The 19,236-nt window shown below is 42.5% G+C and overlaps 1 protein-coding gene across 1 annotated transcript in view; it reads left to right on the forward strand.

Moving 5' to 3' along the window:
• The window catches only part of APBB1IP (amyloid beta (A4) precursor protein-binding, family B, member 1 interacting protein), a 49,465-nt gene extending 30,229 nt beyond the window's left edge, over positions 1 to 19,236 (forward strand). Inside the window, exons 10-13 of the mRNA XM_009890560.1 lie at positions 11,654 to 11,752; positions 12,703 to 12,820; positions 16,175 to 16,266; positions 18,611 to 19,236. Coding sequence (XP_009888862.1) covers positions 11,654 to 11,752; positions 12,703 to 12,820; positions 16,175 to 16,266; positions 18,611 to 19,144 — 843 coding nt within the window. The 3' untranslated portion in view covers positions 19,145 to 19,236. The remainder of the gene's footprint in view (positions 1 to 11,653; positions 11,753 to 12,702; positions 12,821 to 16,174; positions 16,267 to 18,610) is intronic.

Genomic DNA, 19,236 nt, shown 5'->3' on the forward strand with positions numbered 1-19,236 from the left:
TATAGTAGAATAAACATCATCTTGATAAGATCATTATATCTGAGCAACGCTACTTAGTGATGAGTAGATGATGTTACCTTGATTGTTACTCATTTTAACTCCCACAAATCAGCATTTTGGAGATTCCTGACCAGCTCAGTCAGACTTGGCTTCTTTTAATAGCTGTCTCTTGCAGTGGCTGGAGTTGGTCAGGAAGTATGAGCAAGTATTGATATATTCAAATTTTGTGTTGTTTCAAAAGTGGAAGCCTCCCACTTAGGGTGGCTTTCTGAGGGTGATGCAATGTAGAGGTTCATATTTATTACAATTTCTGTACATTAATTTGAATTCTATAGATCTCTTTTCGAATGCGTGCAGCTGAGGTGAGTTCTGTCCTATCGTTCTCTTACCTGTGGAGGTTGGAGCTGAGGATGTCACACATCTTGAGATGACCAAAGTTAAATGTTGGTCTCTCTGATTGGATGCTTGGTGACACAACAGTGTGTGAACAGGAACACAGAGCCATTTATTACACTTAGTCACATTTTGTTCCTGTCTGTTTTTATATGGAAGTCTCCCAGAAGAAAATATCTCTCTTGCTGGGAGACACTTGTCCTGAGGTGTCAAAGGAAAACAAATTGTCATCCTTGAGGTATTTCTCATCCTGCCATAGTTTGACAATAAAGTCCTCAAGATAAAATGACAGTACTTCTGCAGACAGGTGCAGTGAGCAAAAGGCAATAGATTTGACAGATAAACATTTGTGTTTGTTACTGGTAATCTAGTAATTTTGAAGGAATTTGGATGCCCAGCTTAGTCCAAGCTAGATGGAAATTTCTCCACAGCCAAGGCTGCACTGCTGTGTCTTAGTTCTTCCATTCCCCTGTGTGTACCTCGGGACAGTGAGCTCTGCAGAGGTTCTCTTCCAGTTACTTGTTTGTGTTGGCTGCAGGAGAAGATTATCTGTCTTTAAAGCAAATGGGGGAAGATCATTGGGAGAGTAGCAGCCATAGCCCATCTTAGCTGTTCAATGAGGATGGCTGTAAATCAAAGGAGATTTTCGCATTTTAGAAAATAGGTTAGTCTGCAGCCCTTATTAGCTCCAACAAGCTGTAATGCCACTCGGAAAGTTTTTGAATAGCATACCACTACATTTTTTTAAAGAATTGTTGCTTTCTGAGGACCCCCTTAGGAACTGCTGTGTCAAAACAGCAGTCATTAGCTAAGTTACTTGGTGTGCTGTGTTTCAAACTTAACAAAAGAAACTGCCCAGCTCAGAGGCAAGAGACCAGCTTGTACTTTCTAGTGCAAGAGAAATGCAAGGACTTAGCAGCTTCAGCATTATCTTGCTTCTGTGCTATGTGGAAAATCCTGATGAATTTGGAACCAGACATAATTTCCCAGCTTTAAGCACTGAGCTGAAAAAAATACCGTATTTATTTCTGACTGGTTAAACTAACCGGCATCCTTACTTCAAGAACGGGGGAAATGCCCTTTGTTCATTCAAATGGCAGCAAATGGCCAGGGAGGTGGGCTGATCTGGATTTGAATATGGCCTCATGCTTGAAGGAAGCATCCCTTCTTTTCCTCCAGTCCGAATTTGAAAGATGAAACTTCTAAACAAATAACCAGTAAGATTTGTACCTGCCTTCAAAGGTCCTGTCTCATATTAGCAGGGAGAAAAGATAGAACATTTCTTTTTGCCTCCCTCAAATCTTGGTCATCTTTATTGTGTGTCTTTATGGAGGGAAGAGCCCTCAAGAGTTATAGGAATGAGCAGAACATTCCTGCCATTTTTGCATCTATGTGCAAGGCAACACTAAGAACTTTTGGGAAAGAGGAACCCTATAACTAATGTTAAATACAACCCTGGTGACTTGGTTTTAGCTAAAACAATGAGATTTCTCAGGTTGTCTGACACTGTCCTAAACTATATGGGCTTTTGCCTCCAAGTCTTCATGATATTTCTTTGAATGTTGCTTCACCTTGATCTCTCCAAGCGAGATGCGGGCTTTTTCTCCAGTTCCTTCTCTTAGGCTACAGACAAGTGAGATGCTCGCGGAGACAGTGAGCCTTTGGTCCTAGTGCCTGTCCCAGCCAGCATGCATCCAGTCACTGGGAGCCAGCAGCTCCCTCTGTCCTGTTTCTTTTTTAATCTAGCCATTTAATTTCAACAGTGGTCATACCTGGGTTAGCTGATGTTATCTTAGGTACTGGTGTTCCTGTGGCAACAACAAGATCATGCGTATCATAGGCAGGTTGCTTTGGTACTTAGCCAGAAGGTGGGGTAGGTTTTGCAGCCTGTGATGGTGGAGCTGCACCTAGACTAGCTATTTTAAACTAGGTCGAGTATGAATGTTCTTGTCTGCAGATGCATCCTGTATGCTGTTCCTCTTACAGCTAGAGAAGCACGATGTGTTGTGAATGCTCCTTGCCTATCATTTCTTCCCATTATATCAGCACCCCATTGTATATACTGTAGCTCAGGACAAAAATGGGGTGGTTTTTGCTTATTGTTAACTATCGAGGCACTGAGAAGATAATGGGGAAAAGGGTGGTGTGCCAGAAACAATTCAAAAGCACATCACAGTGTCTACCAGTAAAAGAGAGGGCACTTTGCTGAGCTTATTCGGGAGTTTCCTTTCAGGATGATTCAGGACACAACTGCAGTAACTGAACAAAGCAGTTGCTTCCTCATATCAGCTCCTCTCAGGCAGCAGAAAGCCCAGCTGGGACCAACCGAAAAGAGCACAGCTGGCTGGTTGGTGTCGGAGAGCAGGGTCACCTTTAGCTGTCCCTGTGCAGCAAACCAGAACCGATGTGGCTGGGTCCTGAGGATGAGAGTGCAGCCTGGCACAGAGGCTCCAATGGAGTTGTCTTTCAGGGATCCTTAGGCTTTGGGGCAACTATAAAACTTGAAGAACTGTTTTATTTCCCGGTAGCTACTTGGTCTGTGCTGAGCTATAACCTTAAATTGAATAGTTCTGTACCACTGCTAAACAAGCCTTCCTCCCTCAAAGGACGTCCCACATTTAAAAAACAAAAAGCAACACAAAGAACCTCAACGTATTGAAAATAGAGCCTCTGAATAAAATAAATACTTTTGCAGCTTCTGCTTCTGTAAACAGGCAGATTTTTCCTATTTTCTACTCAGCCTAAATGTAATGCTTACAAAAATTTAAAGATCCCACCCTTCACTTTGGCATCAGATAAAGTGAGTCTTTTCTTAATGGAGACCTCCGTATGCAGAAGAAAGGAAAGGAAAGGGCAGCTAAGAGTGAAAGAAGACCCTCACTCAAACCTGCATCTGTCAAGGTCAGATCTATTCCAGGCAGAGGAGGCAGGAGAGGGTAACGGCACAGCTCTCCCCGCCACCCTGCGGAGAGTGCTGGCCACTCCTGGGAGAGGAACGGTGGGGGAACAAAAATCTCTCTCCTTCACAGAAAAAATGATTTCACACGCTGCACACAGCAAGTGCGCAAGTTGGAGTGGTTTGGTTCCTCAGTCGCTATTGTATTCACAAATGCAAATTTTTATGCATAGATTCCCTGTAGATCCGCTCTTTCACCATCTACTACGTTACATGGGAAACGCTGTGGAAATTGATGAGACCTTCAGTGATTTATTTCATATTCTGAAGCTGAAAGCCCTCGCAACCAGGAGATTCCACTATGAAGGGAGGGATCTGTTCATTGTGCTAGTGACAGCATCCATTGCACCGAACAGAAATAGTGAACGTCATGTTTATTTTGAGCAGTAAGAGTGCGTGTGTGCGCACGCGTGCACAAACATACTAGTCCAGGAGCTGGTTTTGTCACACCACGTTGAAAAATCTTTCAAAGCAGACAAATAGCAAGGTAATCTATATGCAAATTTGCTGGTTTAGTCAGTCTGATGTGCCTGTGACAAAGAGTGGATTTAATTATAGTTTATTGGTGCTGGTTGTGCTTGAGTAATCTGGAGGTAATGGTGCATAATGCTGAATTAATCTAGGATGAAAAAAATTGGTTTCCTGGGGATAAACTGAGACAAAGGCAAATCATCCTCTATTTCCACAGCTGGGTACGTTTTCCTGTGCAGTCTAAACAGCTAAGTTTTCCTGGTGTCATTTGGAAACTATGATCTTTTTAAAAAAATTCTAATCATCCAAAGAACTTTGGAACTAAATTTTCAAGAAGAATAGCTTCTGTTTGCAACAGTGGCGACATTCTAGCAGGTAATTTGGCATTTAGTCACTCTGCTCCTGAGTCCCTCCTCCCTCACAGCCAGTATGCTCTGTCGCAGACTGAGTCATGTACATAATACATTCAGCACAATGACAGTTAAGAAGGTAGAAGGTGAGAATTAGCAGTGTTCAAGACAGAAAATGGTAGGAAAAAGATGTAGAGCAAATTGCTAGTGGAGGAAAGGAGGATAGGAAACAGGAGATTTTCTATTTCTTTATGTGAAAAATTTGAAAATTGTTATGTTAGCATGAATGCTTCAGATAAATATTTCACAGTAAAATTAATTGCTAGATAAACTGGAAAAGCAAAAGCAGAAATACTCTTTATTACAGAACACTTTCAGATATGTGGGCTTACAGTCATAGTACATGCACACAGTTTTGCAAGATTAGTGCATAAACAATGGGGAGAATAGGACAGAGAACGGACAGTGAGAAATGGAACATAATAGCTTTGGAAGACTATTTGCTGCATAAACTAGTTCTCTTTGGTTACAATGGCTATTACATATATTTTTAATGACCTAAAAATTTTGCCTCAGTCGTTAGAGAAATGTAGGTCAAAGGAATAATTTCCTTATAATAGGACAGTTACTGTTTTATCGCTACAGTTCACATATGTCTTCAAAAGATCACTGGTCATCTGAATGCAAGGAGTGCGTAGTATCAGAATTTGACCATGTTTAATAGCAGACAGCAAATTTGAACCACTTCAGTGTGATTTTTTTGAAAGGTGCTGAGTATTAATTCTGCTTGCAGTCATGGGAGCCAGAAGACTCAGCTTTTCTGAGAAGCTAGCTCAACAATAGCACAAGTTCGTCAGTGGAAGATAAGGTATCCAAAAACATTGACCATTTTGTGAAAATTTGACCTAAAGCCAAAGCTTTTGATCCAAAGTTAGTCACTCTTTATGCTTCTGGCTGTTGTTTCTGCCTCAGAGACTGAGCAATGATCCATATATTTGGGGGCAGGGAATCCAATGAGATGCCTGAATAACTTGAGTTTACTTTTCATCTCCAGTGTTGGAAGAAGGTGAAGAAGATTTTATTGGGATAATCTCTAATTTCATGCACACATGGCCTTCAGTCATTTGTTTTGGCACAAACCGCAGAAACCACATCGTTCAGTTCCCATTTCTTCAGGTTTCCAATGTGTTCTATCTTTTTTTCCTTAGGCAAAGAGTTTCCTTTATATCTGAAAATGTAATCTGTGCACAAATATTTTTTTAAACCTTTCCAGAAAATAAGCTCTTTATATTCAAGTGCTTCTGCTTCCTTTATCTCTAGACAGTTGATAGTTGTAGAGGAGACAGTGGGTCAGAGGAGAACACTAGATTCTGTTCAAAACCTTTTCACTGCTTTTCTGTGTGGATCACAGCACGTGCTTTTGCAGCCTGATGTTTGATGTGCTGGACAGGTGTCCAACACTTGCAAAAATCAGGCCCAATGGTGCAACTAATTCATCATTATTAAGCATTTTGGCATTGACAGAGAAGAAAGTTCACTGTAGCCATGTTGCATTTTAATGCACCGTATTATTTCAAAGCACTATTCAATTCTTTTTCTGTGAGAAAAATTCTGGAGTCTCTTTCTACTTGCATATTACCACTTTTCATTCAAAGGATGACTTCTGGTGTGGTTGTTTTTTAAACAGTTGTCTTTCATAATTCATTTTAGTGCTGCATGTTTCAGAGGCAAAGGTGATAAACCTTTCCAGAGAAGATGTTTTCACTTTGCTGTCAGATGATTTTAATGACCTTTTCAGGACACGGTATGCACCATGTAACAAAATGATTTGTCTGTCTCTGAGACGTCTAAACTGTGGCATACTGAGCTTAGTGTTACTTTGCCTAAAAAATGCAGTATTTCTCACATGACTGTCATGATTGATAATGTTATGACCTCTGTTAGTCTCACAGAGAGGTTATTATAGGGACTATGAATCTAGTTTAGCAAAACCAGACTTGCGTAGTGACTACAGTTCCTTACGTCTGTGTGCTGTACTACACAGCGACCCTGAGACGCAGGAGCTGTGAAAGGAGGAAATTGGTTCACGTGGATCTTCACACCAAATCATCATTTTCAGGGACTTTCAGCTGTCCAGGTTCTTCTCTGGATTGATTATACTGAGTCAGCATTTTTATGCACCATCTAATAGATTTTGCATGTGACCTGAAGTTTTTAGTGGAGAGTCGAGCTTGTAAAGGTCACCATTGACAGCAGAGACCTGCTATTTGTATTGCAAAAGTAATTTCACTATGGTACGGTTCTGCCCAAGTGAGCGAGCTGCTGGGGTGGGGTGTGACAGTTCTTGGCTGAAACATTATACCTTCCTATCCAAAGTAGCATGTTTCATGCGTCCAAAAACCACAGGAAGCCAAATGCCTCCCCCTGAGCCACTTTCTAATAATCTTTTACAGGTATAAACCTTCAGTATTGAGCTTGGTCCTGCTGGTGTTTGGTCTCGTGGTCTGGCCTTGCACACAGCTGCAGTTAGACAGCCTCTGCACTGGTAGCATGGCACAGTCCTCCTTAGACCTGATCCAAAGCCTGGGAAAGGTAATGGGGATATATCCAGTCAACTTCAGTAGGCTATGGGTCCAGTACAAAGTTATGTTTTATGTGTCATTAGTAAGGTTACACATAAAAAGAGAGCCAGTGCTGCTGCTGCTTCTTGGAAAGTGAGAGACAATACAGTTCTCAGCTGTTAGAAAGCGAAGGTACAGACTGCCTGCATGGCTTTGAGGTGTTTAACCTTCCTTGTGAGAGCTGGGTGCTCAACAGCTTGATAGTTTTGACCCTAATTGACAGAATATACTTGTGACTCTGCATTTAATCATGGTTGCTGATTGGAGTAATTTAATCAAGGAACTGATTGGGGTAATTTGGAATAAGCCCCACTGGTGCATGTCAGCAGTTAAGATGGATTGCCCAGTGGAGACAATAGCTAGTAAAATATAGGGTAGAGAGTAGGCAGTAAATAACTCTCATGTTGTCTGTCAGGGGACACTCTAGACTTGTTCACTGACAGTTCCCTCTCAGCTTCTCAGGATGGTGAGAACCCCACAGTCTCAAAATACTCATTGAGACAATGAGGTGAGGAAGCTTGCCCATGATGCTACATTATTCAGATCACTGAGGAAAGGGCAGACTGAAGAATTCTGGAAGGCTATTGAGGCTGAGGTTCTGGAGAATAAAATCATAAATAACATACGATCTGGGTATACACACAGTAATGTGCACAGGGACAAAAACTATTGAACTTCAGCTGTGAAATTACTAACTTTGAGCTGACCTGTACCATTCAGGAGCAAGATGCTGATATGGTATATAACTTGACAAAAGCCTTGTTTCAGTGCTCAGTGGTGGTCAGATATGTAAATCAAGCATTAGGAATGACTAGGAAAGGCATAGATGATAAAGCAGTGAACATTGCAATACCATGGCACAAGTCCATGGTTTCCCCTCACCTTTGCAGTTCTGGTCCTCTCATCTCAAAGAGGATATAATAAACTTGGAAAAGGATCAAGGAGGAGCAACAAGGATAAGCAGAGATAAGGAATGACTTTGACTTGAAGAATGACTGCAGAGACTAGAAGCTTGTAGGCTGGAAAAGAAACAACTTGCCAGTAATATGATACAGATCTCTAGGCTCAGGAGTGGCATGGAGAGGTGTGGATAAGGATCAGCCATTAGTGTCTCTACAAGAAGGTTACACAAAGCTAGTAGCAGTCAGGTTCAGAGAAACAGGAGGTGGTTCTTCATAGAGAGTGTAGCAGACCTGGGAAAATTGTTGCTAAAAGATGTTGTGGATGCAAGAACTCTCTCTGGGCTCAATAAATAGCTGAAGACGTACCTGGAGGAGAAATCCATTGAAGAACCTAAATACAGAGAAACCCCATCCGGCTCAGAAAATCCCCTGACCTGAAAATAGTAGCGAACAGGGAGAGTACAGAGAAGGAAGTAACATATATGCTTGTCTTGTTCTTTCTCTTCTCAGTATCCATTTTTGGCCACTCTCAAAGTCCAGATATTGGATTCAGGGGCCTTTGATCTGACACAGTACAGGTGTTTTTTGTGAAACTGGTATTTCTGTAGGGTGCCCCAAAGGAGACGTCTGCAGCAGCCCCTCTGAGCTCCCCAGCAGCAGATCCCCATGGCAGGGCTGTGTCTACATGCAGCACCATTACCTAGCTTGCATTATGCCCTGTTCTCCTCTGCCTTGTTGAAAGTGTGCACTTTTTTCCAGGTGTTTGTCTGAATTATCTGCTAAATTACAGAAGTCTTTTTTTTTTCCTTGTAATAAAAAACTGTTGGTAGGTGTGGTGTTTGAAAACTAGGGGAGATATGTAGACCCATTGGATTTCATTGTCATGAAAAAGCAAAAAAAAAAATTCCTTACTTTTTTCATTTTTGAAAGCTTTGGGTGCCATCTGCTGGGTTCAGTAGGACCTTACACACTGGAGCAAGATTGCTAGTTGCTGATTGAAAAGTACTTGAAGAATTGCATTTACCCAGCCTTTATCTGCAGAGTATTTGCACCTCCTGGTTCTTTTGGCTCTGGTGATAATGTAACGCAGGTCTATGGGACATACTCTGCCACACAGAGAAGTGCGTGCTTACAGTTCCCTTTTAAAGAAACCATTCAGACTGAATTCTCATAGTGGTTTTCACAGTGTTGGGTCATATAATGGAGAATGGCAGAAGGAAACAAGGATTGTCAGGCATTATGTCCTGGCAACATGTTGCAGTAGCAGAGCCCATTCTGAGCAGCATTCAGGCTGTCTGAGGCTGCTGGAGACAGGGACAGGCAGATGCTGGGGACCTGGAGAAGGCTATTTGTCCAGGGGCCCTGGTTACTGCCTCTTTGATAAGTGGCATAGGTGCATAGCAGCAAGATACAGCCCTGTATGTTGAACTGTGTGAGGGGATGATGGGTGAGTGTCCCAGGTGGATGAGGCACAGGTCCATGGGACAGGCACAGTGCCTGCTCTGCAGTAAAGGCACCTGGTGACAGTGAGTTGTCACCTCTGGGCTTGCAATGTGAGCTGTCACTTGCTCTCACTTTGGGAGTGCCCAAGAGCAAGGTAATAGCATAAGTTGGCCATGGACCATTCCAGAGGGCTGAAGCAGGGGAGGTGGCCAGCGATGTGTTTGCAGAAAAATGGCCAACACTATGACCTGTGTGAGCAGCTAAGTTCAAACAGCAAGGAGCTGTAATACAATTACTTGCAGCACTGCCTTGGGACACATCTGTCACTGAAACCCCTCAAGAATAATATTCCTTTGGTTTTTTTGTTCCTCACAGTTATCTCCCTGGTGTGTTCACTGTCGCTCTGTAATTTGATGATACAGGGCTCTGGCAGCAATACTGGCTAGCACGGTCCCATCCTCTTGTTCTTGCTACTTGTTCTCTCCGCAAGCTGCAGTGCCCCTTATGCCCACGCTGTATGTGAGACCATGCTGTGTACTGCTGGGTTTAAAAAAAACCAAACCAAAACTACAGCACGATGAAATGGGTTATATTTAACCCAGACCAGTTCCTCTTTTTTTCAAATCACAATGTGGCCTCGTAAACGGTTGGGTCAACACGAGCAAGGGAAGCCTGGTGTCTGCGGTGCTGAGGGTGGGAGCAGGCACACATGGGTGAGGAGCAAGACGTCTATATTCAGCTTTGCTTTTGAACCCCTGGGTCACCCAGCTGTGGCCAGGTTTTGGCCTCTGCGCCAGGGATGCCCCAGCCACCAGCGGGCACATGTGAGGGGATATCTGGTGCCGACATCAGCCCTGGGCTGGTGGGTTGCTCACAGTTCTCTGCACTGCGAGGGATCCTGCTGAGTTCCCCATGTCCAGCACTGCTCTGTTTTGGGGGCTTAACAATATGTATAAAACCAAGGTCCTTGCTGCTAGGTGGAGGTATGCTTATGAAGATGGTCAGATGATTGGAGCGCCTCTCTTACGAGGAAAGGCTGAGAGATCTGGGTCTGTTTAGCCTGGAGAAGAGAAGACTGAGAGGGGATCTCGTCAATGCTTATAAATATCTAAAGGGCGCGTGTCAAGAGGATCGGGACAGACTCCTTTCAGTGGTGCCTAGTGACAGGACAAGGGGTAACAGGTGCAAACTGGAATGCAGAAAACTCCATCTGAACATAAGGAGAAATTTCTTTACTTTGAGGGTGACAAAGCACCGGAACAGGCTGCCCAGAGAGGTTGTGGAGTCTCCTTCTCTGCAGGTATTCAAAACCCACCTGGATGCAATCCGGTCCAACCTGCTCTAGGTGAACCTGCAGGGGCTTTGGACTAAAAGATCTCTGTGGGTCTCTTCCAACCCCTACCATTCTGTGATTCTGTGAATTTTCAGCTGCCCAGGCCAAAGAGAATGGTTTGACGATAGCAAATCCTTGGAGCATATTCAGCTGCTCTTTTGTGTGTTCACAAGATTTCACTAACTGTGCACCTATAATTTGTAAGAATATGAATAGAAATGAACACATAAATAAGGGATCATGAAGCCTTTTCCTTTGGTTTCATTCTTTTGCTTGAATATTGAGGGATGCCAGTGTATTATTCCACATAAGCTACTAAAGACTTACAGCCTTCTCTGCTGTAGCAGGGGAACCAGATTCCTGCGCAGTCTTAGAGAGGATGGTCAATCTCAGGCAAATAGGCTGCCTGGCATTTTGGTGATCTTTGTGTTGCACATACCACGACTACATTGATCAGTAAGGGGAAGAGATCCTAAATTGTGTCCAAAAGAACAAAAAACGTTTTAAAATTGTAAAGGTTTCTGGTACAAACAAACAAAACAGATTACTTCTGATGGCATTGCATTTTGAATGATCCTCTATCTGGAACATATGGCACTATTACAAAACTGTTGGCAAACAACAGCAAGAGTAAAGCAGAATAAAAATGTGTAGGAAGAAAGCTAGAACAAGGCCCAAAGAAAGGCAGTCAGTTAGAAGGAAAAAATCTGTTTCAGCTGAGAGTTTATGCTTAAACAAATTTAACATACTCTTTGAAAACTAATTATGTTCAGCATTCAGTCTGGATGCCTTACAGATGACAAACCACAATGAGAAACAGACTTCCTTCCAGTGTTTATGCATTGAATGTTAGACCTTGAACCATGGCATTTGTAGACTTCATTGAACCCTAGATCACTATGAGATTTCTGTAGCCCTTGAATTCATACTACAATGCGTTAAAATTATTTCAAGCAAATGCTGCCAGTGGCAACTCATGTATAAGTCAGAATCACCATCTTTTTTATATTTTCTTATACCTGTTTTTGCTGCTGCTTTTTTTTTTTTTTTCCCCAAATCATCTTCAAGTTAACAAGATGCCTATAGGCAGTGTTCTCACTGAGGTCACTGTGCAGTGCCTTCACATTTTTGTATAGTGACTTGATTTCTGTGTTTGTCTTAATTTTTGAATCAATATCTTTCAGCACCCCCAGATTCAAAAGGAATCACAATATATCAAGTACTTATGCTGTGATGATCAAGCAACCCTGCATCAGTGGGTAACGGGAATAAGAATCGCCAAGGTGAGATTAAAAGTAAATTTAGTCAAATATGTTTTCTGTAAAATCCTGTCTTCCTTAGGTTACTGACTGTCATCGTCTCAACTGGAACGATTGTGACAAGAATGGACATTCATGCTAATTATACCATAGAAAGAAAGAGCAGAAGGACATGACCGGAGTGGATTTGCTGAATGTTCCTGTACCCTAGTTATCAGGGTGTCTTTCTCATTAACATGAGGGTGAATTCTGTAGCTATAAAACTCATGTGCTCATAAAACTCACTCCACGGTTATCTGGCACAATAATAGTATGCTGTGGCTAGAGATGTGCAGGCTCTGGTCAGTCCAACTGTGACATCTTTCAGGCAGTTGTGCCCAAATTGTCTGCCTCACCCTATTCAAAAAGATCTGAATTCACAGATGATTTTTGGTTTGCACAAAATATTAAGGGAGATGGGTTTATACATAGCCCAGTGTACTGGCTGTACAGATGCCTCCTGTTACATAGATATTCTTTTCTGCCAGTGCTGCTGCCGGGGGACATCCCACAAGAGTGTGGGGTGATCATCAAATGATTTTGTGTATTACACTGACAGAGCTGTTTGCTCTAGAGCCCAGGATTCAGTGTCCCAAGCCTCCAGTCTGAAAATGTAATACTTGGAAAGCACTGAAAAAAGATATTTATTGAGAACAGTTGCTCTTAAAGCCAAGTTTCAAGATGTTTACAGATACTGAAACGAACATAAAATGTGAGAATGATATCAGTAGGACTGTGCTGGTCACAGGGATTTCTGTTTTATTGTATTATTACGGAAATGCTTTCCACCTGGCCCTATACAGCACTTGTAGAAAGCTACTTTTTAACAAAACTGGGTAGGAAGGAATGGGGTCAGGAAAGTTGTCCGAGAGCAGAATGAATGCTTGGCTTATTTCAGGCTTAACGCCGTGCTTGTTGTATTGTTTGTTTTGCAGTATGGCAAGACACTATATGATAATTACAAATGTGCAGTGAAGAAAGCTGGCTTGTCCTCTCGATGGGCAGATCAAGGGATGGTGGAACCAGCTGCCCCTGTTGGATCCTTATCTGCAGGTACCAGTGCTGTCACAGCAGTTGAAATCACATTTATTGCCCTCTTCTGTCATCATCAGTGTTGCACGTAGTCTTTGTTCAGAAAATGGTCCCACTGATTCAGCAAGATAATATCTTGTTCTAGGCAGCGCAGTGTAGCTCTAATCTATAACTAAGGTAGCAGCAGAGCTCTCACTTTAAAGTTAGAACTTGAAGAATACAAAGACAGCCCACCAAAGGTCAGTTTAAATCTGCATAATTAAATAAGGTATTTTTCTGTTGGCATCTGAATACAAATCCTTTATCCTCCCTCTACATTTTACAGACCAATGGTCCATGTCTTGAAGTTTTCTGTTTGCCCATCTCTACACTGGCTGTATGGGAGCTTTTCTTCCAATGAGTAAAAGGGATGAGTGGGATATTCTGAGAAAGATAATTTAAGAAAGGGATTATTATAGAGTGAGCCACGCTCTTTCCCAGCCTTTCACTCATTTGCTTGATAACAATGTTGGTGTTAGGAGAAGAATGCAGAGGAAGAAAGGATTGGGTTATTCTCTAACTTTACTTTTCCAGGGGCTTCATCATATTGCTGTTACTATTTTATCATTATACAGATACAACAGTGCATGATACTAGCTGTAACTTGCTGGAATGTTTTTAGTTTACATGCTTAAGATGCACTTTATTTATTAGGAAGGACATGCTGGCCAAGTACTTACTGTTATAAGACAGGCAAAGTCAAATTCAGTGTTGGCAGTTAATGTTCTGACTTCTCATGTAGACAACTCAAAATCCTCCAAACATCTCTCCAAGACTTTAGTTTGCCTTTTCTCGGTACATCTGAGAAGAGAGTGGTCTTTCTACTATTCCTTTGAGTCAAATAATGGTAATAAATGCACATTTGGGGTAGGGAGACCCAGTAACAGACTGCTTTGAGATCAGGGGGTTTCTTGGTGGTTGTGCGTGGGGGTACTTTAGTGAGGGTGGATGGGACGGTGGTGGAGCATTTTGTGTTCTGGTGTTGATGGCAGTAGAGAGGTGGCTGGCCAGTGGGGCTCCATGCTGGTGCTGCAGTCTGTACTGGATATGGGCAGGATCGAGGCCTCGTAAAGTATATATACATCTGTATAACTTCAGCTCCTGACTAGAATCCAGGAACACTGCATGTGATCATAAAGTATACTGTTAATCTTAACTAATGGATCCCATTAAATGGTTAAATAGCCTGGAAAGATTTTAGTCATGTATGTTGTCTCTATGAAAATATCTCTGAAGGATCATTAGTGTTCTAATTGAGGCAAGTCACTGTGATTCTTGCTGTCTTACGGTTGTCATTATTGGCCTATATAAAACCTGGGGCCCAACTATAATACTATAACCTGAACTGCCTGACTATGAGCAGTTGTTGGCTCATGTTTTGGAAATGGAACAAAGCATGTTTTCTTCTGTTCTGTTTTCAAATGACTGTATAGCCATTTATATGGTCTGATTTCAGTATAGGCTAAAATCTGCTATAGAAAACTATAGTCCTGTGTGAGCTTAGCCGGGGGCTGTACTCTATTGACTTCAGTGGCAGCAAAAAGCAATGCTTAGGAAGGCAGCTGGAACTTCTGTTCTTGCATCTCGTGTAGCCTATATTCCCTGGTCACGCTGCTGTAGCCAGCATTTGTGTGTTTGCTTATACCCCAAACTGGTCCACGGTTCTGAAGTGCCAGGCACACCTCAGGCAAAATATGATTTTTGCCTCTGCCTCACTATGTGTGTCTTTGGATGCTAAAAAAACAGTGTATGCTGTGTGCTAGCACAGTATCATTGTGTTTGAAAGATGAAGGTTGTTGCTTTATTCCATATCACTGCACAGTTCAATATTTTGCATTATATACTTTGGTATCTATATTTTGCATTGTATTTGGACTACTTTTTTTTTTTTCTTAAAAAATAGTAATTCAGCATAACATTTTTGAGAAATTGATTTGCAAAGAATACTATAACATTTAAATTAAAAATAAATCTTGATAGTAGAATGCATGAACTCACATATTGGATTGGCTGGGGGTCCTTTATCTGACTGACTTTTAGTATAGCGTATGTGTAGGTATGTGGCGGGAGTTGATATGTCAAATGATGCTTTAAAGTCTTGCATAGTTTATGAAATCCATTAACAGAAGCAGCAGATTACCATTTAGCCATGTTCCAACTTTCTGGTATATCATATTTGCCAAGTAGAACACTACACCTTGCACTCTATAGAGTGGATCTCTCTCTACTCTCTTTCATTAGTTAAATCTCAGCATAACTGAGGGCTGCAACATCCTTGAGCAGTGTGAAGCCCAAACTCCTGCTCTGCTATGGACAGCAGATGAAGTGAGGAGACACAATAACTTGCTCCACTTGAGGGCACGGCCCCAGAACCCAGGGATTTACATCTCTCTTCACTGAGCACTTACAGCCACAAGATTGGTTTTATCTCTTTATTGACTTCCATGTTAATCCTTCAACAAACACAAACTGCAGTTTGAATGATCAAAATGGTACTTTGGATTAAATATGCTGAACGACATGCAGGCGCAAACATAAAACACAAGGACTTCAGACCATATTCTGTCATCCCCTGAAGCCTAAATAGCCCTAGTAAATTCAGTACACTGCAGAGTTTGTCTTACTTCTCTGTCAGTCGTGTGATTTGCAGGCATGGCAATAAAAATAATTTATTCTATTTCTTATCATATTCGTGGAACCGCTTTGCTAATCAGAAAAGTACATGTTAAGATTAAAACCACGGCTGTGCTTAGATTTATATTGTAGACAGCTAAGGGTTCACTAGCATCCAAGAAGTACATGAGTGGAACTCTACTGGATCTTAGAACTGTAAATTATAATAGAGCTAAGGCAGCCATTAGGGTTTACAAATGTACGTATCTAGGCACCAAACGCTATCTACTACTTTGACATGTACAGCTTCCAAAAATGATAGACTAAACTGGAGAGTTTATTTAATCCTCATCAGATTATACAGGGGCTGGGGACTTTTTTGTAATTAAACCAACAAATTTGTCCTTTGGTCTCACATTCACTTACTCCATTTGACAGTACTGGGTTATTTATGCATATCCCTTACAAACACAGTAATGGTCGACAGACGTTTTGCAGAGTTTTAACTTAGCCTGCTAGCAGATCTTCACTAATCCGAGACTAGCGAGGTTCACAAATCTTCCGTGATTCCAGATGGGGGAGAAATTTCAGAGCTGTTACCTCATTGTTGGTTCCTTGGTGAAAGTTGTAAAGATGTTTTTATAGCCTTTTTCTTAGTTTGCTATTCCCTGATCTGGTTAATATGTAACACTCTCTTCCCTCTGTCTCCTCTCCTTGTCACAGCTGCTGTTCAGTCAAATGGACAGATTCCCCAAATTGTTCGTCGTTCCAGTGCAGAATTTCCAGAGACTCAGAAGAAAGTGGATACGTCAGAGGTGCAGGTAAGCAGTTACTAGCAGTGCACTAGTTAAATGTCACCTGTGAATCAATTCTTCCAGTTTGTTTTTCTTCCCCCACTATCTTCACCCCTCAAAGTGCCAGTCTACTGTTGTGACAAGGATTTGGCTCTTAGGCAAAGTGGCTGGTTTGCTGTCCCTCTTCATGCTTTACTCACTGCAAACAGTGTGCCCATTGCACAGAAGCACGGAGCCACTGACGGGAGGTGAAGGCACAGCCATCTGCCACTTTCGTTCTTCAGAACAAATAGCTGTTGAGTTCACGTAGCAGGAATAGGAATGCGCCTACTGGGACAGTCTCAAAGAGTCTGTGCTGTCAGCACCACGGTGTCATTTTCTGTCTCTGCCAGAAGACAAGTCTTGCCTTGGTAACACAAAGAATGTAGTAGTGTTTTCAGCAGGGAACACTGTGCACAACTGAAGATGAGGGTGTAAGAAAGGAGAAAGTGTGAAGAAGTAAGGCAAAACTTCACATTTAGGCTCTAAATGCATTCCTTGATTAAGCTCCAAATTTTGTTTACTTGCACGAACTCTGCTGTAAAAATATCAGTAGGGTATGAGGACTTCAAAAACATCCTACGGAAAAAAACCCCCTGCATTTGTTTGCAGTCCATCATTCAATCCCTCCATCGTGGTTAAAGTGCACAGGACAAGCTGTCAACTGCATTACGTGTCCCACACTTCTTGTTTCTGTCTTTGAGTTCCTCCTTTAAAAAGATCTGTTTCTCTGTTCTGAACCTCACTTCCTCTGGAGTAGATCACATTCTCAGAACTCAGCCAGTGGTTCCCTCCTGTGTGTTGTTTACTTCCATCTTTGTAGGCAAGGAGAGTGAGGAACAGAAGGCATGGCTGTTATACTTAGCTAATGCCAGAATTAGTACTGCTGACTGCAGGGTTGCAGAGCACTGTTCTCTAGCCGAAGCAAACGTTCCCACCTTCATCTCACAGCTTCTGCAAGCTTGGGACCAAAGGGTCAAGCTGAAGTCTCTCGGGGTGCATTGTGCTACAGTTAGAGCACTAAGCTAGCTGAATCTAAACTGATAAATTAGCATAACTAGAAATGAATGTATTACAGAGCTTTGTTTTCAGGACAGCAGACTTCGCCACAGGTTTACAATAATAGATAGCATGTCTGTGTAGTAACTATCAGCAGCTCTCAGTTGCTACCTGAAAAAAAAAGGAGAGCACATTATATTCAGATATCACCAAATGGGCTTTATTTATCTTCAGAGCGTCAACTAGCAAACACAATTTAAAAGAAAAGCCACCTAAAATTTTGTCAAAATAAACATGTCTATAATGAACTGCTATCCTACTTTTTTTTTTTCTTGTGCAATGGATGCTTTGATTCATTTTTCCTTCAAAAAAGTTGCCAGAGGGTTTGAAACTTGCAAACATGGCTAGAACTTAGTGGCTTCAAGGACCTGTTTGTCGCACTATTGATTCAAAAGTGGAGGAGGCACATCCGTGTGCCTCTCCCAGCAGGCAGAAGACACCTTTCCCCAGGCTTAGCAGTGGCCCTTGCCAGGTCACCGATGCAGCATCTTTCCCCTGCTGTGCCCTGCACGGAATCGTGACAGACGGTCTTCCCAAGTGCCACTCTTCACAGTGCTTTGCAGTGCTCTCTCCCTCCTGCACCGAGGGGGCCCAGTGCACTACCCTGCGGGTGAATGCATGTCACGCCACGCTGCAGAGTGCTGGGGACAGTGAATCCAGACACGTAAGCTTTAAATTCCCAAATCTCTCCCCCTTCTTCCTGGTTCCCTGCTGTTGTATCTGATGAGTTTGGCAGAGATAGGTGACTTCAGCTTTATCCAGAGATCCAGCTCTGGATCTCCAGCTAGAATGGGAGATGGAGATACAATGGGGATGAGAGCCAAAACTACATCTGCTTTTTATGATCTCACATCTTGCTCAGTATTTTTGGATATAAAAACACAACACAGATTTTTTTCTTTTAAGTCTTCATGTTCTCAGGGAATGAACAGCAGGCTAGAACATCAAGAAAGTATCTTTATATGTCCTACTAACTGCAATTTTTTGAAATTTAAAAGCACTCATTTTCTGTGGACAGCACTCACAGAAGCACTATGAATACTGTCAAAATGGAGGTTTCCACTGTCAAAGGTCTGTGGGCATCCCCAGAAAGAAAACAAAATACTCTTTGCACTCTTCAGGCAAAATGTACTCTACTTCATTTTGCTGTCTGTCTACTGCACTATTCTCATATATTTTCACATCTTTTTGCTGTTCTTCAGCAGTGGCATTAGTTTACACATGCACTGACTATGTCTTGTCCTTTTATTCCTTCTGCTTGTTAAAGGCTAAGTCAAATAACGTCAGCGCGCCTGGCCTGGCACAGTCAGTGATGAGGCCACAGAAATACCAGAGTAAGAGGAACTCGCTGCAGCCTCCTCCTCCGCCTGAGAGGCGGTCATCTGCTATTTCTGTTTCACCAATTCTACCCTCCAAAGTCAAACGAGACAGCGGCGCTTTCCTAACAGATCCAGACAGCTTTCCAGCACCACCACCTACATTGAAGATTGATTTTCCACCACCACCACCACCGTCTGATTTCTGTGAACCTCCTCCTGATTTTGTGCCTCCACCACCACCAGCCTCCAGCAGCGGTAATGGAGACCTGCCATTACCCCCTCCACCTCCACCTGTCTCCAGTAAGCCCCCCCCTCCAACAAAGAAACCTGTGCCACTTCCTTCAAAAAGGCTAGAAAACACAGGACAAGGTGGAGAGCCACAGTCAGCTGGGCCACCTCCAACTGGGGGTGGAGGCAGGCAAGCAGATTTCATGTCTGACCTAATGAAAGCTCTTGAGAAGAAAAGGGGCAGCAGCTCCTGAACTCTGAGAGCAGGTGGACTTCAAGCCATAGCTGGTTTTGTGAGGTGTCATGGAAGGTCGTGCTGGATCAGGCTCTTCCAGGAGGAATTCTC

The sequence above is a fragment of the Charadrius vociferus genome, unplaced genomic scaffold, assembly GCF_000708025.1.
Source record: "Charadrius vociferus isolate BGI_N301 unplaced genomic scaffold, ASM70802v2 scaffold1038, whole genome shotgun sequence".
Lineage (NCBI taxonomy): Eukaryota > Metazoa > Chordata > Aves > Charadriiformes > Charadriidae > Charadrius > Charadrius vociferus.